The following is a 21003-nucleotide window of genomic DNA, read 5'->3' as shown; positions in this document are numbered from 1 at the left end:
GGAGAGTTATGAAACCTCCTTTACCCAAAACCATTTCTAACACGCCGAAATAGAGCCACATCTTCGCAATTAATTACTCGACCACCTTGTCATCGTTAAACATATTCCTTAAAAGACCAACAATCAAATACATTCCTCGGTGACATTTCCAACAAGCACTCCATCAGAGCTTCGACGGTACCAAAGGTACCATGTCAATAGCGCACCGCAATAAGACCACCGGTACAATTTTTTCTAGTATGGATCATGGTACTCTCTCCCATCCTAGCCGACCAGATGAATATTTTGAGTGGGATGCGCAAGCTAAGTGGGAAATAGCGAATTGGGGGAGTTTATGAGCATCACAAGTGTGTGTATATAAAAGGGAAATGATGAGAAGATGGCTTTAGTTAGTTTTTAGTCTTTTGTGTTTTAGGATAACATTGTCGCAGGTAAGCGGTGACAGTGAAGGTGTGAAGTGTGCGATTTAACTAAAGTGATAGAGAAATTCAAAAAGTACTAACACTTTGTAAGGTACGGGTGAGTACCTTGGGTCTTCGCACTTTTTTGTTCTTACAAATTTTCTTAACGAATTACTTTTAACGATTACCTTTTTGAAAAATCATTTCTCTTTTTAGTTTTTTGAAAATTCATTAATTTAAATAAATTCGAGACAAATAACGATTCTGTGGTCTGTACGGTTGAGTACCCGCGTTTTCAAAAATTTGTGCTAGATTTCATTGTCACGAAATTGATGATAACTCTTGAAACGGTTTGTCAACATCTAGCGGGATATTAAGTGAGAAGGAAAGTGTGTACACAAGCATTCGAATTTCACACCGCTTCTTAAATGCTTAAGTGACAATGACTGGGTTATATAATAAAAAAACACTTTTCTTCAGAGAAAAGTGAGTATACTTTACATTAATAATAATACAAAATGCATTAGCATAATGGTATTCACTTCTCGTATTGTTGTGGAAAGTTTTCCGGTTTTTTCTTGTGGTTGGTGTTTGTTGTTATTATTACTGTCCGGTACTGTAGTGGTTTTGTTTAATGGATTTGGTTCTTGATGTTTAGATAACAGCGTGTCTTCTGTTTTAAATAATTAATGTACTCTACATTTGTCGATGTATTAATGTGTTTAATTTGGACAGAATTACACTCCTTTGAGAGGTCCATTATTTTGATTTAAAAAACAATGGCGTTTAAAAAATTTTGTAATTAGAAAAAATGTTCGTCAAGTTTTATTGCGTGCAAGATTTGGCAGTGGCCTTCAAGGTGTCAAATGTGTAATTCTATGAATGTTGAAACTGTTTCATTTTGCAAACTTTCAAAAGACTTTCAAATTGTTTGAAAATTTGATTATTTTTGTAACTTAGAGTGTAATGAGTATATTCAAAAATATCTTTTTCATTCCATGTTTCGCAAAAATTGATTCTGAATATTTTTTATAAAAACGCCTTTGTGTTAAAATAAAAAATAGTCCTCAGAATTTTTGGAAAGTTGAATAACCATTGTGGATTTAACCTATGAAATTAACTGATTGATTCATTAATTTTAATATATTACTAAAACACAAACAATTTATTGAATAAATATATATTTGGGATGACGTCATTACTTACTAGGGGAGATTAATAAATAAATTTTAATTGCTTTTTTGTAATTATTAAATCAATATTAAAATCATGTCATAATATTAAAAAAATTGGTCTAAAGTTATTTAAACAGAGCTTCCCTCTCCTCTGAAGTACAGTCGAACAAATACAACTTCTTTGAAAAATAATAAAAATCAATTCTGCGAATTTTATGTACTTTTTTATGACAACCCATATAACTTAAAATGAAGGTATATGAGCTTCTAGTCATAGTGGGCGTGGTCTGCACAGTTACGGACATTATTAAATATATTTAAAGCATGTAATCAACGGGAAAATATGTATTATTAGTACATGTTTAACTTCGACTATTTATGCTCATAAATCGAAAAAATGCACCCATTAAATACGCACCAAGCTGGTTGATTAGAATATACGAAAGAATTTTAATGATTTTCTGTCCTAAAAACAGAGGGGGCAACTAATTATTAAGCCTCTCTGCTACCGAGACCTGATTTGCGTGCTGCTTATACTAGTTCAAAAGGTAGGTCATACAATATGCAATTTTTTGCGAAAACTTTGATATCTAAGGGAAAAACTTAAAGTGGATTCATGCACTACAAGTGTAGGAGTATATTACTGTATAACATTTAAATAATTTTAATGTAGATGCGGGTCATTAGCCAAATTTTAGTTAGTATTTTACCAAACGGTAGTATCGGATATTATCTCTCTAATAAAAATCGACACCGACAGACAGATGACAGAGAGACAGACAACAGACGGAAACGAGATATCTATTTTTTGGTACGCATAGGGTCATGAAATATCGAGAAAATATGACAGTAGCTAGTCGCCCGATGGACTCGATTACGATACTTCCTTAGCTTACGCTCGAGAAGTAAAAATCGTTTCTTAGTTTCACAATTTTTGTTTTTACTTCCCGAGCGTAAGCAAAGGAAGTATTGTAATCGAGTCCGTCGGCCGACTCTCTACTTTTACGTTTTCTCGATCTTTCATGACCCCTAGAAGACGAAGAAATAGGTCTCCCATTTCCGTCTGTCTGTCCGTCTGTCCGTCTGTCCGTCTGTCCGTCCGTCTGTCCGTGCGTCTGTCCGTCCGTCTGCCGTCCCGGATTTTTATTAGACAGATAATCTCCGAAAGTACTCGACCGATTGTTGTGAAATTTTGTACTTATATTAAGAATATCATGTAGATGGTAAAACGCTAACCAAAATTTGTCTAATCATCCCCACCACTAATGCGATGACGTCACTTCAAAATTGTACATAGTAAATGGGTTTTCAATTGTATAAAATAACATAGTCCTACACATGTAGTTTACAACTCTGAATCGACTTTTCACCCGAAACGTCCAGATTTTTGGAAAAAAAATCAAAATTATAAAACAACATTTTGAAATTTAATTTTTAATCTGCTAACCAGAATGCTTTGAAATGTTGCAGATGTTTTAAGGCTATAAAGAGCATCATAAATCTTTAGTCAAAAAATATTTGCTTATCCCCTCCAAAAACTTGATGACGTCAGCTCAAAAGTTTGTGGAATAAATCATATCTAAAATGTACAAAATATGATGAGTCTGTACTTGTGATCTATCACTCCATTCATATTTTTTGGATTTGCATATACAGGGTGACTCAAAAAAATTAATGAATGCGTAAATATATTTTATTGATTTAATCAGGAACTACAAAACCGAATGCTCTGAAATCTTGCAGATGTTTTAAGGTCATAAAGAGCATAATAAATGTTTAGTCAAAATATATTTGCTTATCCCCTCCAAAAACTTGATGACGTCAGCTCGAAAGTTTGCCGAATAAATCATATCTAAAATGTACAAAATATGATGAGCCTGTACTTGTCATTTATCACTCCATTCATATTTTTTGGATTTGCATATACAGAGTGACTCAAAAAAATTAATGAATGCGTAAATATATTTTATTGATTTAATCAGGAACTACAAAACCGAATGCTCTGACATCTTGCACATGTTTTAAGGTTATAAAGAACATAATAAATGTTTAGTCAAAATATATTTGCTTATCCCCTCCAAAAACTTGATGACGTCAGCTCGAAAATGTGCCGATTAAATCATATCTAAAATGTACAAAATATGATCAGTCTGTACTTGTGATCTATCACTCCATTCATATTTTTTGGATTTGCATATACAGGGTGATTCAAGAAAATAAATGAAAGCGTAAATTTATTTTACTGATTTACTCAGGAACTACAAAACCGAATGCTTCGAAATCTTGAAGATATTTTAAAATTATCATAAGCATGGTAAATTTTTGATCAAAACGTATTTGGTCGTCCCCCCTAAAAAATTTATGACGTCACCACAAAATTTTGCTGAATAAATCCTATCTAAAATGTACAAAATATGGTGAGTCTCTTCTTGTGATTTATCATTCCATTCAAATTTTTTCGATTTGCATATACAGGGTGACTCAAAAAAATTAATGAAGGCGTGAATATATTTTATCGATTTAATCAGGAATTACAAAACCGAATGCTTTGAAATCTTGGGAATATTTTAAAGTTATTATAAGCATGGTAAACTTTTGTTCAAAATGTATTTGTTCATCCCTCCTAAAAAAATTGATGACGTCACCCTTAAATTTTGCTGAATAAATCCTATCTAAAATGCAAAAAATATGATGAGTTTGTACTTGTGATTTATCATTCCATTCATATTTTTTAGATTTTCTTAAGAGGTGGTTCAAAAAAATTAATGAAGTCAATTTATTTTATTGATTAAATTAAAGGCAACACTTATTATTAGTATTACACCCCAACCAACCCAATTTGGTAGACACAAAATTTGTTAAAGGAAAAACTCGGTTGAAACATAAGAGTAGCACGCTTATTTACATCGACTTTACAGACCTGCATTTGTTTTATGCGTTCACTTGGTTCCGCGAATGTGAAATAGACATGTTTATAATCAACCAATTGTGAATTTCACCGTCAAGAATTAAAATAAAACCCAATGTTTTATATAATAAGCGGAAGTCGAAGCAATAAAACCGATGGTCGTTTTGTTTACAGTTTCTCTGTTTGACTCTCACGTATGCTGTTACGCCTGTCATCTTAAATTAAGAATGTTTATACATACACGATTTTCAGTTGCCTCTGATACGTATACGTGAGTAAATTGTTTCGTTATTTTATTGATTATTACAAATCAATATTCAAAACGACCCAATTCATTTTCCCGAAAATTTGAGAATAGAATAATTTTATTCTTAGTATTACACTACATCTATCCCAACTGATATACGTGCCCTTGCAAAAATGTTGATGACGTCATCGCAATTTTTTTTTAAATTCCCACTACAAAAATGTAATGAGAAAAAAAACACAATAGGCATGCAGTCGTCAAGTTTCCGACAGCGAGGGAAGTACTGTCTAAACTCTTTAGACCAATTTTTTTTTATAACCCTCGCATTATTAAAACTATTAATAAACCAAAATATTTAATTCAGACAATACAACTTTTGACAATGACGTCAGCAAATTTTTGGGCAGGAGGTGAATATGAATTGTAATAATCAAATTACGACGCTCACAATAATAGATGCAGATTTTTTTGCTCAGCAATCTATATACTTTAGGTTAAAAGTAACGTAGATTAACAAATCGTAAAAGACAAACGACAGACAGACGGAAACATGGGATCAGTTTTTCCAAGTTCCAATAGCTATGAAACGAATGAATACTTCCCTTGCTTACGATTCCGAACTAATAATTAAATAGGGGAAATTTTAGAGAATTTAAAAATTATTTAAAATCAAACTTTTTCATATTTTCAGCGTCCATAAAATCCAAAATTAGGCATTTTTAAAATTTCAAGAGGCAAAATCATTTATTATTTTTTTTGTTTTTAGTTTCCTTATCATAATATATTTTTTTATAATATTTATTTCGATATTGTGAAAGTAGACTACATGTACATTTTTTAACGACAAACAGTGAAACTATTTTCTTGAAAAAGTACGGAAATCTTCAAAAATCAAAACCTTTTAATTAAAATATCACGACAGATTTGTTTTTGTCAGAAACCTATGCACATGACTTGACATTCTTAATAAGTGCATCGACCATAAGGTGTGTAATACCAGCATAAAACCCATTCTCTTTCAAATGGTGCGACGAAAAGGTCATTTATATTAAACATAAAATTTTATTTACTCAATTTATGGACTGTTGAAAAAAAAAAAAAATCAGAGAAATTAAAATTTGGAAAACATGTATCTCATTGCTGGCTTCACAACATTTTCAGATTGAAAAACACTTTTCGGTAATAAAGTTTTTTAATTTTAAAATTGTTTTATTATATAACGTGGCTGTCATGCTTGCCAAATCTTAAGTAAATGCTATCACCTTGAAATTCCAAAATATTCAGACAAAAAAAAATCCGCACCACATCACAATTTCACATACTGAAAAAAAAACACAAATTACCTTAGTAAACAAGACAAAATGTGATCATCACACATACACATTCTTAACACCTCCAATTTTTTTTTCATTTCATCCCTTCTTTATATTATTATTTTTTTAATATTAAAATCAATAAACGCCTATTACCCTCAAAATATTTTCACAAATATAGTTGTCATTAATTTAGATATTCGTCCAGCAGAGAAAAATACCGTTTATAAGAAACGCATTCCAAAAACTTGACCACCGCTTCAGGTTACTCACGTTTCATAAATTCAAAGCATGATAAATAATCTGTGAATTTAATTTATTGCTTGAACTGAAGCTTCCCAATCAGGTCAGTAGTAAAAAAATATTACTTTTTAGTGTCATATTAATATAAGCTAAGTGCAATTTCCTAACAGATATGCACTTGCACAATAATAGTGCAAGTATGCGTGACTCAGACAGTTACCAAATTTTGACGGCATATTTTAAAGACCACGATGTACTTATATGCACATTCTCTAACCGCAGCCACGACCATCATCGCTGTTAGCCATCATATGCCAAAGATTCACCCATTGAACCCAGATTCCAGGTTGCAGATGAAAGACGGAAGCACTTAGCCAATAAATCGCGCTTATTGTTGGTACAAATGCACTGCTGGTTTCAGCCTGAAAGCGACTATCTGAAACGAAACCAAAAGCTAATTTACTCAATTCTGAATGAAAATAGCGGCAACAATAGAGCTAATCCATTACGAAAGCTTAAATAACGTAATGTAATTTATGATAATGCCAGGGTTATTCACTTTTGTTTCTCTTTAAATTAATTACTGCGCTAACATCATTTTCACAAGATCTTCAGCATTGACAAGATTAATAGTTCACGCTGGGCGGTTTTTCCCTTAGCTCTAAGGATTTGGGTTTTTAGGAAGAAAGGGGAAGTGCTGCTTGCATTATGCAGGCGTCTGAGAACGTTTTAATAAAAAAGTCCAGGATATTAGTTGTGATGGGTTGAAATATGTACTCTTATTAAAATTTTTCAGGTGAAATTGCAATAAATTATAAAAAAAAACTTCTTTTTAAGTGGTTTTTTGAAAGATTAGGATGGTTATCGAAAATGCGGAAATTACAGGCGGTACACTAAATTCAAGTTAATTTACGTCACAACTCCGCCGTAGCTACACTGGTCGTCTAAAGTACGGCAATCAACAGAATTTTCAGTATATAACGTTTACAACGGATATCTGAAAAAATAATGATTTTACTATATTTTTGTATTTGCGATTTGTTCTGAAAACTGGCGATTTTTTGATGTTTTTTTTGGTGTACTTTTTTAATTTAGTAATGTTAAATAAAAAAATTATTGTGATAGTTTGTCTGTACTTTTTAGATTCAAGTTCATTGTTAAGAAATAATAATACCTAAAAATTTCCGTTAAACTCAGTTTGGGCGAAAATTACGTAAATAAGTATTTATATCGTTTTCTAAACAGTTTTTTCGTTACACATTTGTCCTTCCAAGAGCGAGAATAAGAGTGTAATTAAATTGAATAATAACAATTAACGAGTTAAATATTAAAATAAATGTTAATCCATCATTATCGACAAAATCTTAAAGCAACAATTTCATTCATATTAACCACAATTATTTTTTATATCTAAACATTCTTCATAAATGCTCATTTAATTAAATATAAGCCAGTTATATTATAATTTTGACTCCCTAGCTTATAAAATTTGTTGAATCACAACCGTGTAAATGATATTACCTTGGGGCCATTAAAAAATTTTAAAAACTGTATTCAGCAATAATATATTTATTAATCGTTCAGTAGATTTTTTGATAAAATTTTCAAAATGTAGATTTTTGTTTGATTAAATTTTAGAGTTAAATTTAATTTAATTGTTAGTGACAAACGAAAGCAATATGAAAACCTGTTGAAAAATAACTTCAAATTTGTAGTTAAATATTAATTTTATGTCCCTGTTTTCAAAAATTTCACTTTCTTGTAAATCATTTTTTCATTTTCGTCTCCTATTTTTCTTTCAAAAATCGCACTGTTAAGGTTTTCTTCCAGTTATTTGCAGATCTAGAGCAAGAACGTAGAAGATTTAAATATTCTGAAAAATTGAGGCAGTCAATTTTTCACTGAGGTTATCGTCGGAAAACTCTTAATATTTTTCTAAATCAGGGTTTCTCGTCATCTCAAGGTTTCTTTACAAAAATAAATCTTTCATCAGATCATTTTTATTTTTAACAATTTGAAGAATGTTTGAAAAATATTTTTTCAGATTTCATAGACATTTGAAGATCTACCACATAAAAACATCACTAGAATTCGAATTTCTGGAAAATCTAAATAATAGAATAGTCATTTTTCTGTGAAATTGTTAATAATTAGAACAATTTCAAATACTTTTGAAGAACCAATTTCTTTAAGGAGCTATTGCGAAAGCAGCAGATGTCAGATCTTTAGAAAAACCTTAAATTTAGAACCTTTGAAAACACTAGAAAATCTCTAACAGAATAATACTTTTCTCGTACAATTATCAATACGTCTGTTTTTTCTGAAGAACTAATTTTCTTTGCAGTGGTTGTTTATTTGTCGAGCTATTTCAACCATAGATCTAGGTTTCAGATCTTTGGAAAATGTCCTACATAGTAATTTTTGGACGATAAGTCTCTTTAGTTTTTAAAATTTCATATACTTTTGGATTTTTTCTATTTGAACGTAGATTTACAATCTCACAAAGTAAAGTTTCTTCAATAAAATTACTGATAAATTATTCTACAATATTCAAACATTTGGAGAAGGAACTAGTTTTCTCCATAAGGGTTGTATATTTGAAACACTAGTAGATTCAGATTTCAAATCATCACAGATTTTTCTATAGGACGCTTTTGTTACTGGTGATTGCTTCCTGTTTTTATATTTTTTATTTTTTTACAAAACCAACACTAAACCTAGATTCGTCCAAAAGTTTTCAATAAAACACAACCTTCCCCGCGAAGGCGAAGACCTAACACGTTATTTTTCGTGTTTAGATTTAACATTTTCAAACATTTGTAGAAACTAGTTTTCAAATAAACACTGCTTATTTCAAGATTTAATTAAAGATAATTAAACATTTAAAACACAAGTTTTTCCACTCGATAATTTCAGATATTTTCAGATAATTTAAGGACTTTTGTTTTTCTTTTTTTTTGTCTAAGAAATGAAGATCCTGCACAATAAGCAACATCAAAATTAGAAAGTACAAAAAATTTCTAAATATATATTTTCGACCTTTTATGGCCCTTAGAGTAAGGAAAAATAGGTCTCCCATTTCTATCTGTATGTCGTCTGTGGTCTGCAGATTTTTATTAGACAGATAATCTCCGAAACTACCGCACCGGTTGTAATATTTTATAAATATTTTGGAAATATCGTGTAGATGGTAAAACACTAACCAAAATGTGGCTAATTATCCCCACCAACAATTTGATGACGTCATCTCAGAAATTTAAAATTATTTAAATGTTGTACAGTAATATATTCCTACACTTGTCGTATCCGGTTTGAATTTTTCCCAAAGACATCCAAATTTTCGCAAAAAAATCCAAATTGTATGATCACGTGTTATATTAGCAGTAGCGGTACGCCAAACACGTCGCAGTCGTGTCGACTCACGGTCCCCAATTTGTAACCCGAAGATCCCACGTTCAAAGCGCTGATTAGGGTGGGTTTTTTTTGTTAAACTGTGACTCTTATTATCTACAGTTTTTTTATTTAATCAAGAATGGTTCTCCCGGTTTTTTCGAAAATTTGAGACTAACGTAATGTTGGGCCCGCCTATATTTAATAATAATAAAATAAGAACTATTTTTTTTTATATTGTAGCTTAATTGAGAAATTTAGTAGCCTCCTCTGTTTTGTGCAGAAAAAGTTATTAAAATTCTTCCGCATGTTCTGATCAACCAGATTGGTGTGTAGTTTCTCTTCTGCCTGAAGACGGTACTGTGTACCGAAACACGTGTAGCAGTGACTACAAATATATTATTTAAACTCTGAAAGTTTTTTCATTATTATTAAAATTAATATGGAGTTTAAACACGTATCAGCCTCATCAATACAAACAAAGATTGGTGTGTATTTAATGGTCGCATTATTTCGGTGTATAAATTCGATAATAATAATTATATTTTTTCCCTGTGGTTATCTATCGGAGCATTACCGTATCTTTATTTTAAGTTACAAGGATTTTCATTTAAAAAAAATCGCAAAATTAAATTTTATTTTTTCCAAGAAGCTGTATTTCGAGGTGTAGAACGAAAACCGGTAAGTGACGAAAAGTCGAAAAACACAGCTACAGTTATTTAACCAATTTTTGCAAAGTAAGGTTTTATCCAAAAATTAAATCACTAATATCAAGGAGACTCAAATAACTATGAATTTTTGCTTGTGGTCTATAGCGAAGGCCAAATTGATTGTGTTTAGATTAAATATGATGGATTTTCATATTTTCCAAAAGAAATCGAATATAAGTACTTATACGTCGATACTTATGCTTATGATGAACTGTATATAAGGGTAGTTTTTCGAATTTTTGTTACTTTTAGGATTTTCGTTCTATACCCTCGATTTGTTCGACCGTACTTCAGAAGCACGGTAAGTTCTGTCGAAATAACTTTAAACCAAATTTTTGAAAATTGGTTTTAAAAACGTCTAATCAAAATTTGGGCATAGCTTTCTGACTACACCTAATTTTTTGTCCAAATTATATACACCTCAATATTTATTGAATTGAACTATTCTAGAAATATTTCACCTACAAAGTACGAACACAACTAAGATCAGCTTTTTAAATTATCGCCATTTTTCAGACTTTTGGAGTTTAAAATTGTTTTTTCGTCGAAAATGTGGCTAAATATTTATTCGCGAACCCGGTTGAGCGGTCACACGAATGTAACTGACTTGTCAACCAGTTAACAACATTGTTAAGCACAGTTACCCAACCATCAACACTAAAAACGAGCCAAATTACCTTTGTTACGACAAGCAACATGAAAACAAACAATAAATTTAATAAATTTCTTCATCCATCGAAATCACACAAAAGTAATTTCTCCATTAACAATCAAGCCATCATATCGAGCGACCGCACACTCATTCACAATAATCGCGATAATAAAAACGATCATTAAGCAACACTTCGCCCACACATTTCGAAATCTTCGACTCGCAGCTTCCGTTTATCTAAAAGCCATAGACATTTCATTCACCGACTCTCCATTTCTTCTTTCGACCTGACCAACGCAAGCCTGTTGCAACCTTTATCAATGTCATGTCGCAAGAAAATTGAGGCCGTATTTAATGAAAATTGTCGTGCGATTAGAGCGAATAAATTTTCCTAAGTACGAAAGTACCTGATGTAATCCGGGATAAAACTCAATTAAATAATGATAGACAATACGGAGAAAGTTAGGTTTCATGACTTGGTGTTAATTCGCTCCTTTGGAGCAAATTTGCACAATGGGTTTAGGCACTTATCGTTGATCAAGTAATTGGTTGCACTGGCATTTGGGTTCTGGGTGGATATCTGAAAGATAGTTGAAGATAATTAATTAATGGAGCAGACGAAGACAGAAGATCGGGTTCTAGTCGTAGCCAGCTTTTTTGTTTATTCTGATACAGTTGCGCAATGGAGGTCAGTCTTCATGTTGTAAGTGTTCTTCGTTTGCCCCACTTTCGCCTAATAGCAGCAAATTTGTGTCCATTAAAACAATAATTGAGAAATATGTAAATCCCCAAAAACCCAATGACCCCCGTGAAAGGTGCTATATGTGAATTTTTCAAAAGGATGTTTTGCAACAAAGATGCTGTAGAAAAACCACACGAATATTCTCATTGCAACACATGTTATAATTATAATTACAAACTTGTCTTGATTCTAATCTAGATTTATTAGACGCGTGGGTGCAATTTCTTGCACAATCTTCAAACTGTTCTTCGTAAAACAAACAACCACAGGTGCCAACCGGATTTCTCTTCGGTTTCTTCGTTTATTTTTCAAATGCAAGTGTCCTTTTTGAACTTGATACCGATTTTGCTGCCACCGGACCGAAACTCCAGCCGGAAGCAGATCAAAGTCATTCACGCAATTCACTTCCTCTATCGAAAAAAATAGAAACCGATATTGGCAATGAATTTTAGAATGTGTGAACAATTTCTCCGGTGCTTACTGAGTGAATGTTCGATTTCGATTTCGATGCTAATTATAAATTCAAGTATTTGTACGGCACGAACTGTGACCTCTTTGCGTTGTTTCGAGATGCTTCTGTTGGTCTCACAGAAAAATGGAGTAATGAATTCTTATGCAAGGTTTAATATGAGCGATGAGAATTTTTGTTGGGATTATTAAAATGTTAATTCGTTACGAAATCGCTGGATCAATTGTTGCGGAGCGAATTCGTGTGCTGGCAGAATTGGGAATAATTGAGAGGATGTTTGACGGGTTTTACCCGGTGGGTGCGTTTGATTTGATTTATTGGAATCCGGCGGTGCAATGAGATAAAGAACTGGTTCGAATTCCATTCTTTCATTGTTATGTTATTTGAAATGTTAAAAAACATAAAATAATTAAACGTATTTAACCTCGTTCTTGCAACGTCTTAGGGGTTCTATTTTTGTGGTTTCTGGTTATTTTTACTTTGCAACTTTAATCATGTCATGTTTATTTATTTAATGGTAGATATCTAAATTTACTTCTGGGTCAAAGGAAGTGTCACAAATAAAAACTCCCTAAAAACTAATGATAAAAAATCAAAAACTACAATTTTCTGTAATTTTGTTGCTGGTGTTCTGAAGCCTGTCGGCTGATTTTGTTATTTCTTTTTCTAAAGCCAGAAGTGCAGTGTCATTCGCGAATGTTACTATCATTGTTTCAGCCAACTGTGGTATGTCGTTTGTATATAGGAAATACAAGATCGAGCCAAGGACGCCACCTTGGGGCACCCCTACATTTATTTCATACAGGTATGAGTGTTTGCCTTCTTGTTTTACCCTAAACAATCAGCCGTTTAAGTACGAGAGTACAACAAATTAATTTTTCAACTGGACTTCCAACAGCATTCGTAATTCGGTCAACCTGGTTTATTGTCTAAGCCAAAACTGGTAATTTGGGATCATTTGATTTTACTCGATAATTGGATTCAACCTCTTTATTTAGAGCTTCTCGAATAATTTTGAGATTAGTAGAAACCATGTAATCGGTCGATAAGAGTTAACATTGTTAGGTTTTCCTGATTTCGGTAGGATTATTATTTCAGATATTTTCCAAATAGCTGGGATATATTTTAATATGAATGCTGAATCAAACATATAAGTATGACTATGCCTACCCTGGTCAGTTGTTTCAAGATTTGACCTGTTATGAGGTCAAACCCTACAGCTTTCCTTGGATTAATATTATCTTTAATTTCATTTTTGAAGAATGACAACCTCTCCCTTTTCATATTCCTCTTGCTTATGGAGCTAAATGTTCTCTTCTTTACACAACTTCTTCTGCAAGTTGTGAGCCAACTTCATGATGCCCCGCTTATTTTGTGAAAATTGATAATTTGTTGTTATAGTCTTTGTCAAACTCGAATTCTTTTAGTCTTAAATATGTATATTCTCTACAACAAGAAAAACAAAGTGGTCTCAGGTTATTTAAACAGAACTTCCATCACCCCTGAAATGCTTGCAAAACAAATGTAGAGATTCTTAGAAAAATTATAAAATTTAATATTGCGATTTTTTTTTATTATAACCCCTATATGTTAAAATAAAGATATGGATGGGCTGTTAAAATATAGATAAAGGAGTATAAAATACCATGCGTATGTTTCAAGTGAGTTTTTCCGTAACAAAATTTTGTGATGACATCATCAACACTTTATTAAGGACGCATATCAATTTGAATAGATGCAGTGTAATATAATAACAACAGTACTCTATACTCAAATTTTCGAGAAAACGGGATGGGTCCTTCTTGACTTGATCAATAAAATAGAATGCCTTTTTTTTAGTCGTCCTGTATAAACAATTCTAAAAAATATGAATGTATTTATAACCACAAGTATAGATTCATAATGTTTTACATATTTTAGATAAGATGTATTTGCCAAAATTTTGAGATGATGTCATAAATTTTTTGGGAGGGAATAAACGGATACATTCAAAGTTTTTTTTTAATGTGGATGTGTAGTGTAATTCATAAACCACAACTGCAGGAGCATGTTACTCTATAAAATTTAAATAACATTTAAAATTGGCCCAGCAGTTTGGGAGATTATTTGTCTAATAAAAATTGACATAGACGACAGACAGACAGACAAACAGACAGACGTGACAGATAAATGGAAATGTGAGACCTACTTTGTCATGTTCTATGTATTATACTCTTCGTCGAATAGACTCTATTGCAATATTTCCTTAACTTAGGTTCGGGAAGTAACACAGGTGGTATTAAATATGTATGTTATAAAGTAAAACTTTTTTTGGTGATTTTTACTTTTCGACATTGCAACAAAATCACTTTAACCATATCTAGTTTATTTATTTAATAGTAGATGTCTAAATGTTACTTTATTTTTGGACCAATGCATTTGGTACATATGAAAGATATTAGAAAAATACCTTGAACACCATAAAAACTAATGATAAAATACCCAAAAAACTGCAACAGTAACTATAATATTTGGAAGTTGTCGTACCCAGTAGTTTTTTGTGGTAATTTTTGACAAAGAGAATGCCCATATAAATTATTTCACCAATAATGACACTTTTGGTGTTCTCATCTGCTTTTGGATAGATTCCTTTTGCTACATTGAGATATGTCTCCAATTTCTTTTTCAAAAAACAGATATGATTATTTCATAATCAATTAATAGTTCCAACTCTACTGAAGTACATTTTAGCATACAATCTCAAGCTTTAGTAGAATTCTTTTAATTTTGGCAAGATGTTGTAAAACGGAATGTTTCTGTCTCGTCCGAATTTACGCAAGAGGTATACTTTTCCGCCTCTAAGATGCTAAGAAGTGCGGGTATCCCTTACCTACGTAAATGCAATATATTGGACGAATGCAGATAAATAGAAACATACCAGATATCGTAACTGATACAGTTTTATAGCACCTTGGCAAAATTAAAAGTATTCTACTAGTTATAACCTAGGAGTTGTATAATACCAAACAAGATCCAAACGTAACTTTTATCCGAGTATAAATCTCAAATTTTTTTAAGTTTTCACTAATAATAAAACATTTCATAAGTATAAATCTGGTCTTTCTTCTAAGTTTTAATTTTAAAATATGTCCAAGTTTTCACGTGTGTTTATATTTAATCATTTTTAGGAATACCTTGGCTTGTCAATGAAGAATAAAATCTATTTACTGATGGTAGCGTTATTTAAAACAAATTTTCAAAAGAATCTATGTATTTATAAGGTTAAATTCCCTTGCTTCCTTATTTTCTATATAACATCTAATTCGCTATTTGAGTACTGAATAAATTTTATTGTAAATTTGGAATCATTCTAGTTTCATGTTTCTTCAGATTCTTCTCATTACTTTACACCTCAACATTATCCTTCAGTAAAAAAATATATAGTAATTTACAATTTACGCTGTAAACTAAAACTTATTTTTGGATACTTAAATAGATACATTTTACTCAGTGTTGAGTAATCAAAAAATTAAATGATCACATGTGTAAATTTTAATGTAATAAATTTTATTTTTTGTATAAGAACTTACATTATGATAAAAAAATATCTTATTAGTGAAACACGAGAAAAGTCTTGCATCAGGCCATTGGAACTTTCTGTGCATAATAATATATTCAATTTATGCAGTTAATGGACCTTATCAGTTTAAACGTTGCCAACTATAAAAATATCCATTTTACTGATTAACACAAAAACATACATAGTTTACCGATTATCTAACCACAACCAACACCAATTATCGTATGATAAACCAGCAATATACATTTTATATAGTGCGATTTGTCCAAAGTCTATTTCCGTGACATTAATTAAAGTAGTTAATAACCAATACAGGATATGAACAGACTTCATTCGGAACTGAACCAGTTTTAAGAAAAATTCTACCTTTTTCCTGTTAATGCACCAACGAAAATAATCGTTTCTTGGGACAAACAGTAATCGTTTTAGATGCTGTATTTTGTTCTATCTGTCGAGGTAATATGTTTTTTACCTCTTCTCGATAATCACATAATAATAACAATAACTTTTTTTGCTCTTAAGGAATGAACAAAGCCTATATTTTCTCGTTCGTTATTTTAAAATTTTTTCTTTCTTGCAGAATGAAACTGACCATTCTGTTGGTCGCCCTCTGGGCGACTCTGACTCACGCCATCACTGCCGAAGAAACCCAACCGTCCGAAGACATTGCAGAAAGAGGTATGATATGCATCACCTTTAATTCTTTTGTCTACATTTCTTACACCTAAACCTATAATTATGTTCTCATCAATGTAGGCCAACGCGTTACAAGGCAAACAAGTGCAGACCAGATGGTCCAAAACATCCTTCAGTGGCTGCAAGGGGTATACACACAAAACGCCAGGAAAAGTAGGTGAAAATTTTAACAATCCTCGTTTCAAAAGCTGATGAAAATCCCACGTACATCTTGATAAGACAGCTTTACCATAATTAGCCAGATTTGTGCAATTATCGCGGCTAATTACACCCAGTAATGGCTTCATGAATGAATGTCGTTACATTGTGTTATGGAGCTGAAAAACTGGAAACATTAATCTAAATGAATTGTCGCATTAACCACATCCTTGTGTATAATTTACACATAATGGGGGATTCATTGCTAATTGTAATTACTAATTACGTAGTGCATGGGTGCGTGCGTTCACCGTTTGACTATTAATAGCAGCATTAATACAGTTATGTGCAATAAAAATAGTAGAAATGCAAATCAGTCTCCCACTTGAGACGATTTTTCCTATTACTGGCTTACAGCTTAAAATTAAAGTAACATTTTTCTTTGTTTAGTTCGCCAGGGAACTCTTCGTGAATATCTCCCTCCCAGCAACACCCAGAAACCAAGGCCTTTCGAACCAGTTGGCTACCCACCAGCAGGAATCACCCCTCAACCTCCATTCCCATCGCCTAACAACGATATCACTCCACCATATACGGGATTTCCTAGCTCTCAGCCTCCATTTACAGGTATGTGGAAGGTTTTGTGGTGTACAACTCTTGTAATAAATTGGTAGGTTTTCCCCCAGTATCAGGTTTTCCAAGTATTGATTTTCCAAGTGTAGATTTTCCAAAATTTGGATTTCCAGAGGGACCTGGATTTGAAGGTAGCTACGATTTCTAGCAATCGGGACTGTGGCAGCACCTGTTTGGTTTTTAAGTGTTTTTTCGATATGTGTTCATTTGCTTTATTTGTGCTCTGGTCCGGTACTTCTTATAGGTGTACTTTTAGTATCTTCTTTCATATTTGTTTCACAATTCGATGATAGGGAATAGTTATGTGTTTAGCTCCAGTGTCATAAATATAATTGTATTTTTCCTTATGAATCTTTAATTTTTTGTTTACTGCTTATCTATGCATCTTTTGTATACTAGATTCGTTATTCTTTACGCTAATGTGTTCATCGGATGGGTTATAATTTCACATTAAATTATTAAGTTCGAAATTACACGCGTTTTACAAGTTTTGGAACTATAAATTTGAGATCTGATCCATAAAAATCAGGTTCATCATCAGAACGAAGAGCAAAACATCTACACAAATTAAATAAACAAGCTGATAGTCATCCTCACAGTTAATCAGTTATTGCCTTAATTCTCACTCCTCGTTTTTCCCGACGTTGATAACATATGCTTCCTTTTTTTTTCTTTCAACATAGCGAAATCACTTCTTTTACATGTAGCTTTTTCCAGATATTTTTTTTCATGTCACTATATCTATCTCAATATTATTTATCACACCATGTATCAAAACAATCGAAAAGTCGATTTTTTTAACTTTACAAACAACTGAAATTTGTATTAGGCACATATTTTCTTCCGTACAATTCAAATTGTTATTTTTTTTTCATTTTAACTTTTCCTTATTTTTTTGCCACAATTTATTTTAAACACATCTTTATCTTATTTTCTTTTGTTTTTCTTAATCTAACTTATTCATGTCCATAGTTTCTTAGGCATATATCCTTTTCCTTCTTTTTATACATGTAAGTATACATTTTTTCTTCATATAACTGTATCTATCTCAGTTTTATTCATCATAAAACGTTCCAAAAATCATCAACAGTTTTTCTATATTTTACAAAGAATTCTTTCTACCTTTCGTTAACTTTTAACATCATTTCATTTTGAACACATTTTTATCTTAGTTTATTTTTTTTTAATCCATTTTGTTCATCTCCAAGTTACTTGTATAGTTACTGACAGACTATAACTAGAACGTTGTACTTAAAGTTACACAACCCTTGTGCAACATTAGTAAGTATCTAAATTCCCAAAATTCACACATTTCTTTCAAAAAATGTAGCTTTTAGTTCAAAAAGTACGTCAACCCTCACTCAACTATTACCTTCTTTCAGGATACCCCACTCAACGTCCCGGTTTCCCCACCCAGCGCCCCGGTTTCCCCACCGGTCCTCCAACTGGGTACCCTACCCAGCGTCCCGGTTTCCCCACCAGTTCTCCAACTGGGTACCCCACCCAACGCCCCGGCTTCCCCACCAATCCTCCAACTGGGTACCCCAGTCAGCGTCCCACTTTCCCAACTTCGCCACCAGTGTCGACCGGCTACCCCACCCAACCCCCGTTCTCCACTGGCTACCCCACCCAGCCCCCATTCTCCACCGGCTATCCCACCCAGCCCCCATTCTCGACCGGTTACCCCTCCTCCACCTACGGTCCTCCCGTGACTACTGAAGCCCCCCAGACTCCCAGTCCCTCCACCGGCTCGCCCATCACTTCCGCCCCCACTACACACTTCACCTCCCCTGCCATCACCTCCCAAACGACTGAAGGCGACACCACCACGATTTCATCCGGTGACGTAACACCAACGGAAGGTCCTGGAGTGACAACTGAGCCGACCTTGGGCCCATCTGGCGACGATGATTCGAAGCATCCTCCGCATATCCACGCGATAGAAGTAGAATGTGCCAAGGACATGATGACCATCAGTATTGAGTTCAACAGGGAGTTCAATGGGGTGATTTACTCCAAGGGGTACTACGACACGCCTGAATGTAGGTATGTGAACGAGAACTCCGAGCAGACGAAGTACCGCTTCACCGTGAGTCTGAATTCTTGTGGAACGGAGTTTGTCAACGCGTTCGAGACCCAGGGACAATCTTATCTGGAGAACGTCCTGGTGATTCAGAACGAGCAAGGGATCCAAGAGGTCTGGGACACGATTCGAGCAGTCAGATGCCTTTGGGAGGGAAATTTGAAGGATTCTTTGAGCGTGGGATTAACCGTGGGGATGTTAAGCCAAGAAACCGTCACCTTTAGCGGGGACACGGCTATGGCTAAACTCGATATTCAGCTAGGACGAGGTCCCTTCGCTCCTCCAGCGAACGGCCTGGTCAAAATCGGCGAACAAATGACCCTGGTGATTTCCGTCAGCGGTGACCCCGGTTTCGACATCCAAGTGAAAGACTGTAAGGCCACGGACTCCTCCGGGGATAAGGTTTACCCCCTCACCGACGAAAACGGCTGCATCCTCAAACCCAAGCTCTTCGGGGCCTTCCAGAAGACCAGGAACACTGGAAGCAGTGGGGCTTCCATTATAGCTTACGCCTTCTTTAACGCCTTCAAATTCCCAGACATCATGGACTTGATGATCCAGTGCAACATAGAGCTCTGCAAGACCGACTGCCAGGTGTGTCCAGAATCCAACCAGCAAATCGAGCCTGGTAGACGCAGAAAGCGAGACGTGAGCTACTCCAACAACACTATAGGTGATGGCGTCACCATGGGCAAACACTTGAGGGTGATTTTGCCCGAGGAGTTGAACGAGAGTGGCTATGCCGTCGTCAACATGAACGAAATGGATGGGGTTTGCATGACCGTGCAGAATTTCGTTTTGTCTTCGGTCATTGTGATCTCGCTTCTCACTGCCAGTAGTATTGTTAGTGCTTGTCTTTGGTTGAAGAATCAGAGATTAACGTATAAGAATTAAGGTGTCACCAATCCTGCCAATGTAGTTCCGAAGAGATTTAAGTTATTTAAGCGCAGTATTTTTATTTAAGTTTTGTAATTTTATGTAGGGTCTGAATATTTATGTAAATATTTGATTAATAAAATAAGTAATTTTTTAAGGGACGTTTCTTTGCCTAAATGCACTATAATAGCTCAAATGACTTTTAAAACAATTCAGGTAATCCAAAGTTTACTTTCAGATTCAAATTAAATTATATTGCCAAAGTACTTTTTTGTAAAATGTAAAATTCCAGTTAAATAATTTACTTAGTTAAAAATCTTAAGAACAAGTCAAGAAGTTATTAGATATTATTATTATTATTATTATTATTAAGTAGTAAGTTGACCAACAGGTCAAAGCCCAATTACAGGTCAACTATAATACGCCTTAACATGAAGAAAGGAAGAAATACTGCAGCTATAATTACTGGAGTTCTTTGATAAGAGTTCAGCATGCCAAGGCGATATCAAAACTGAAACTAATACTAGACAAAGTTATCTAAAGATATCAAAGACATACGGATCTAAGTTATACTGGTGACACATTTCATAGACTGGAGAGTGTTTTTCGATATTTAGACGAGGAGTTGGAAGATAAAAACATTGATTAGATCGAGATGACATTCTAGGTACCAAGATGAATATCTTACCAAGAAGATCAGTGCAATCAACGTTAAAATTTATCACATTACGAAGAAATTTTAACGAGGCGATACACCGTCTAGTACTT

General features: G+C 33.5%; 1 protein-coding gene across 2 annotated transcripts; it reads left to right on the top strand.

The window, feature by feature from the left end:
- The first annotated feature begins 365 nt into the window (after positions 1-365).
- LOC135134183 (uncharacterized) lies at positions 366-20392 on the top strand. Of its 2 annotated transcripts, none has more exons than XM_064062808.1 (5): positions 366-431; positions 16390-16487; positions 16566-16658; positions 17094-17270; positions 18659-20392. In XM_064062808.1, exons 2-5 carry the CDS (start codon positions 16391-16393, stop codon positions 20251-20253), a joined length of 1962 nt encoding a protein of 653 aa, XP_063918878.1. In that variant the 5' UTR covers positions 366-431; position 16390; the 3' UTR covers positions 20254-20392. The 2 variants fall into 2 exon arrangements, with proteins under 2 accessions (XP_063918878.1, XP_063918879.1); XM_064062809.1 differs by lacking the exon at positions 366-431 and adding an exon at positions 439-513.
- Positions 20393-21003: the final 611 nt, after the last annotated feature.

Source organism: Zophobas morio, unplaced genomic scaffold (genome assembly GCF_036711695.1).
Source record: "Zophobas morio isolate AGI-343-1 ecotype UQ-CSIRO unplaced genomic scaffold, CSIRO_AGI_Zmor_V1 ptg000023l, whole genome shotgun sequence".
In the NCBI taxonomy this organism is placed as follows: Eukaryota; Metazoa; Arthropoda; class Insecta; order Coleoptera; family Tenebrionidae; genus Zophobas; species Zophobas morio.
Note: the sequence above shows the minus strand (reverse complement) of the source record. Positions and strands in the feature narration are given on the sequence as shown.

Excerpts from the sequence above, each read along its gene's own strand:
- LOC135134183 (XM_064062808.1), top strand. The coding sequence starts at position 16,391 with ATGAAACTGACCATTCTGTTGGTCGCCCTCTGGGCGACTCTGACTCAC. Across the intron at positions 16,488-16,565 it reads CGAAGACATTGCAGAAAGAG|GCCAACGCGTTACAAGGCAA; the intron begins GTATGATATGCA and ends TCATCAATGTAG. Across the intron at positions 17,271-18,658 it reads CTCTCAGCCTCCATTTACAG|GATACCCCACTCAACGTCCC; the intron begins GTATGTGGAAGG and ends ACCTTCTTTCAG.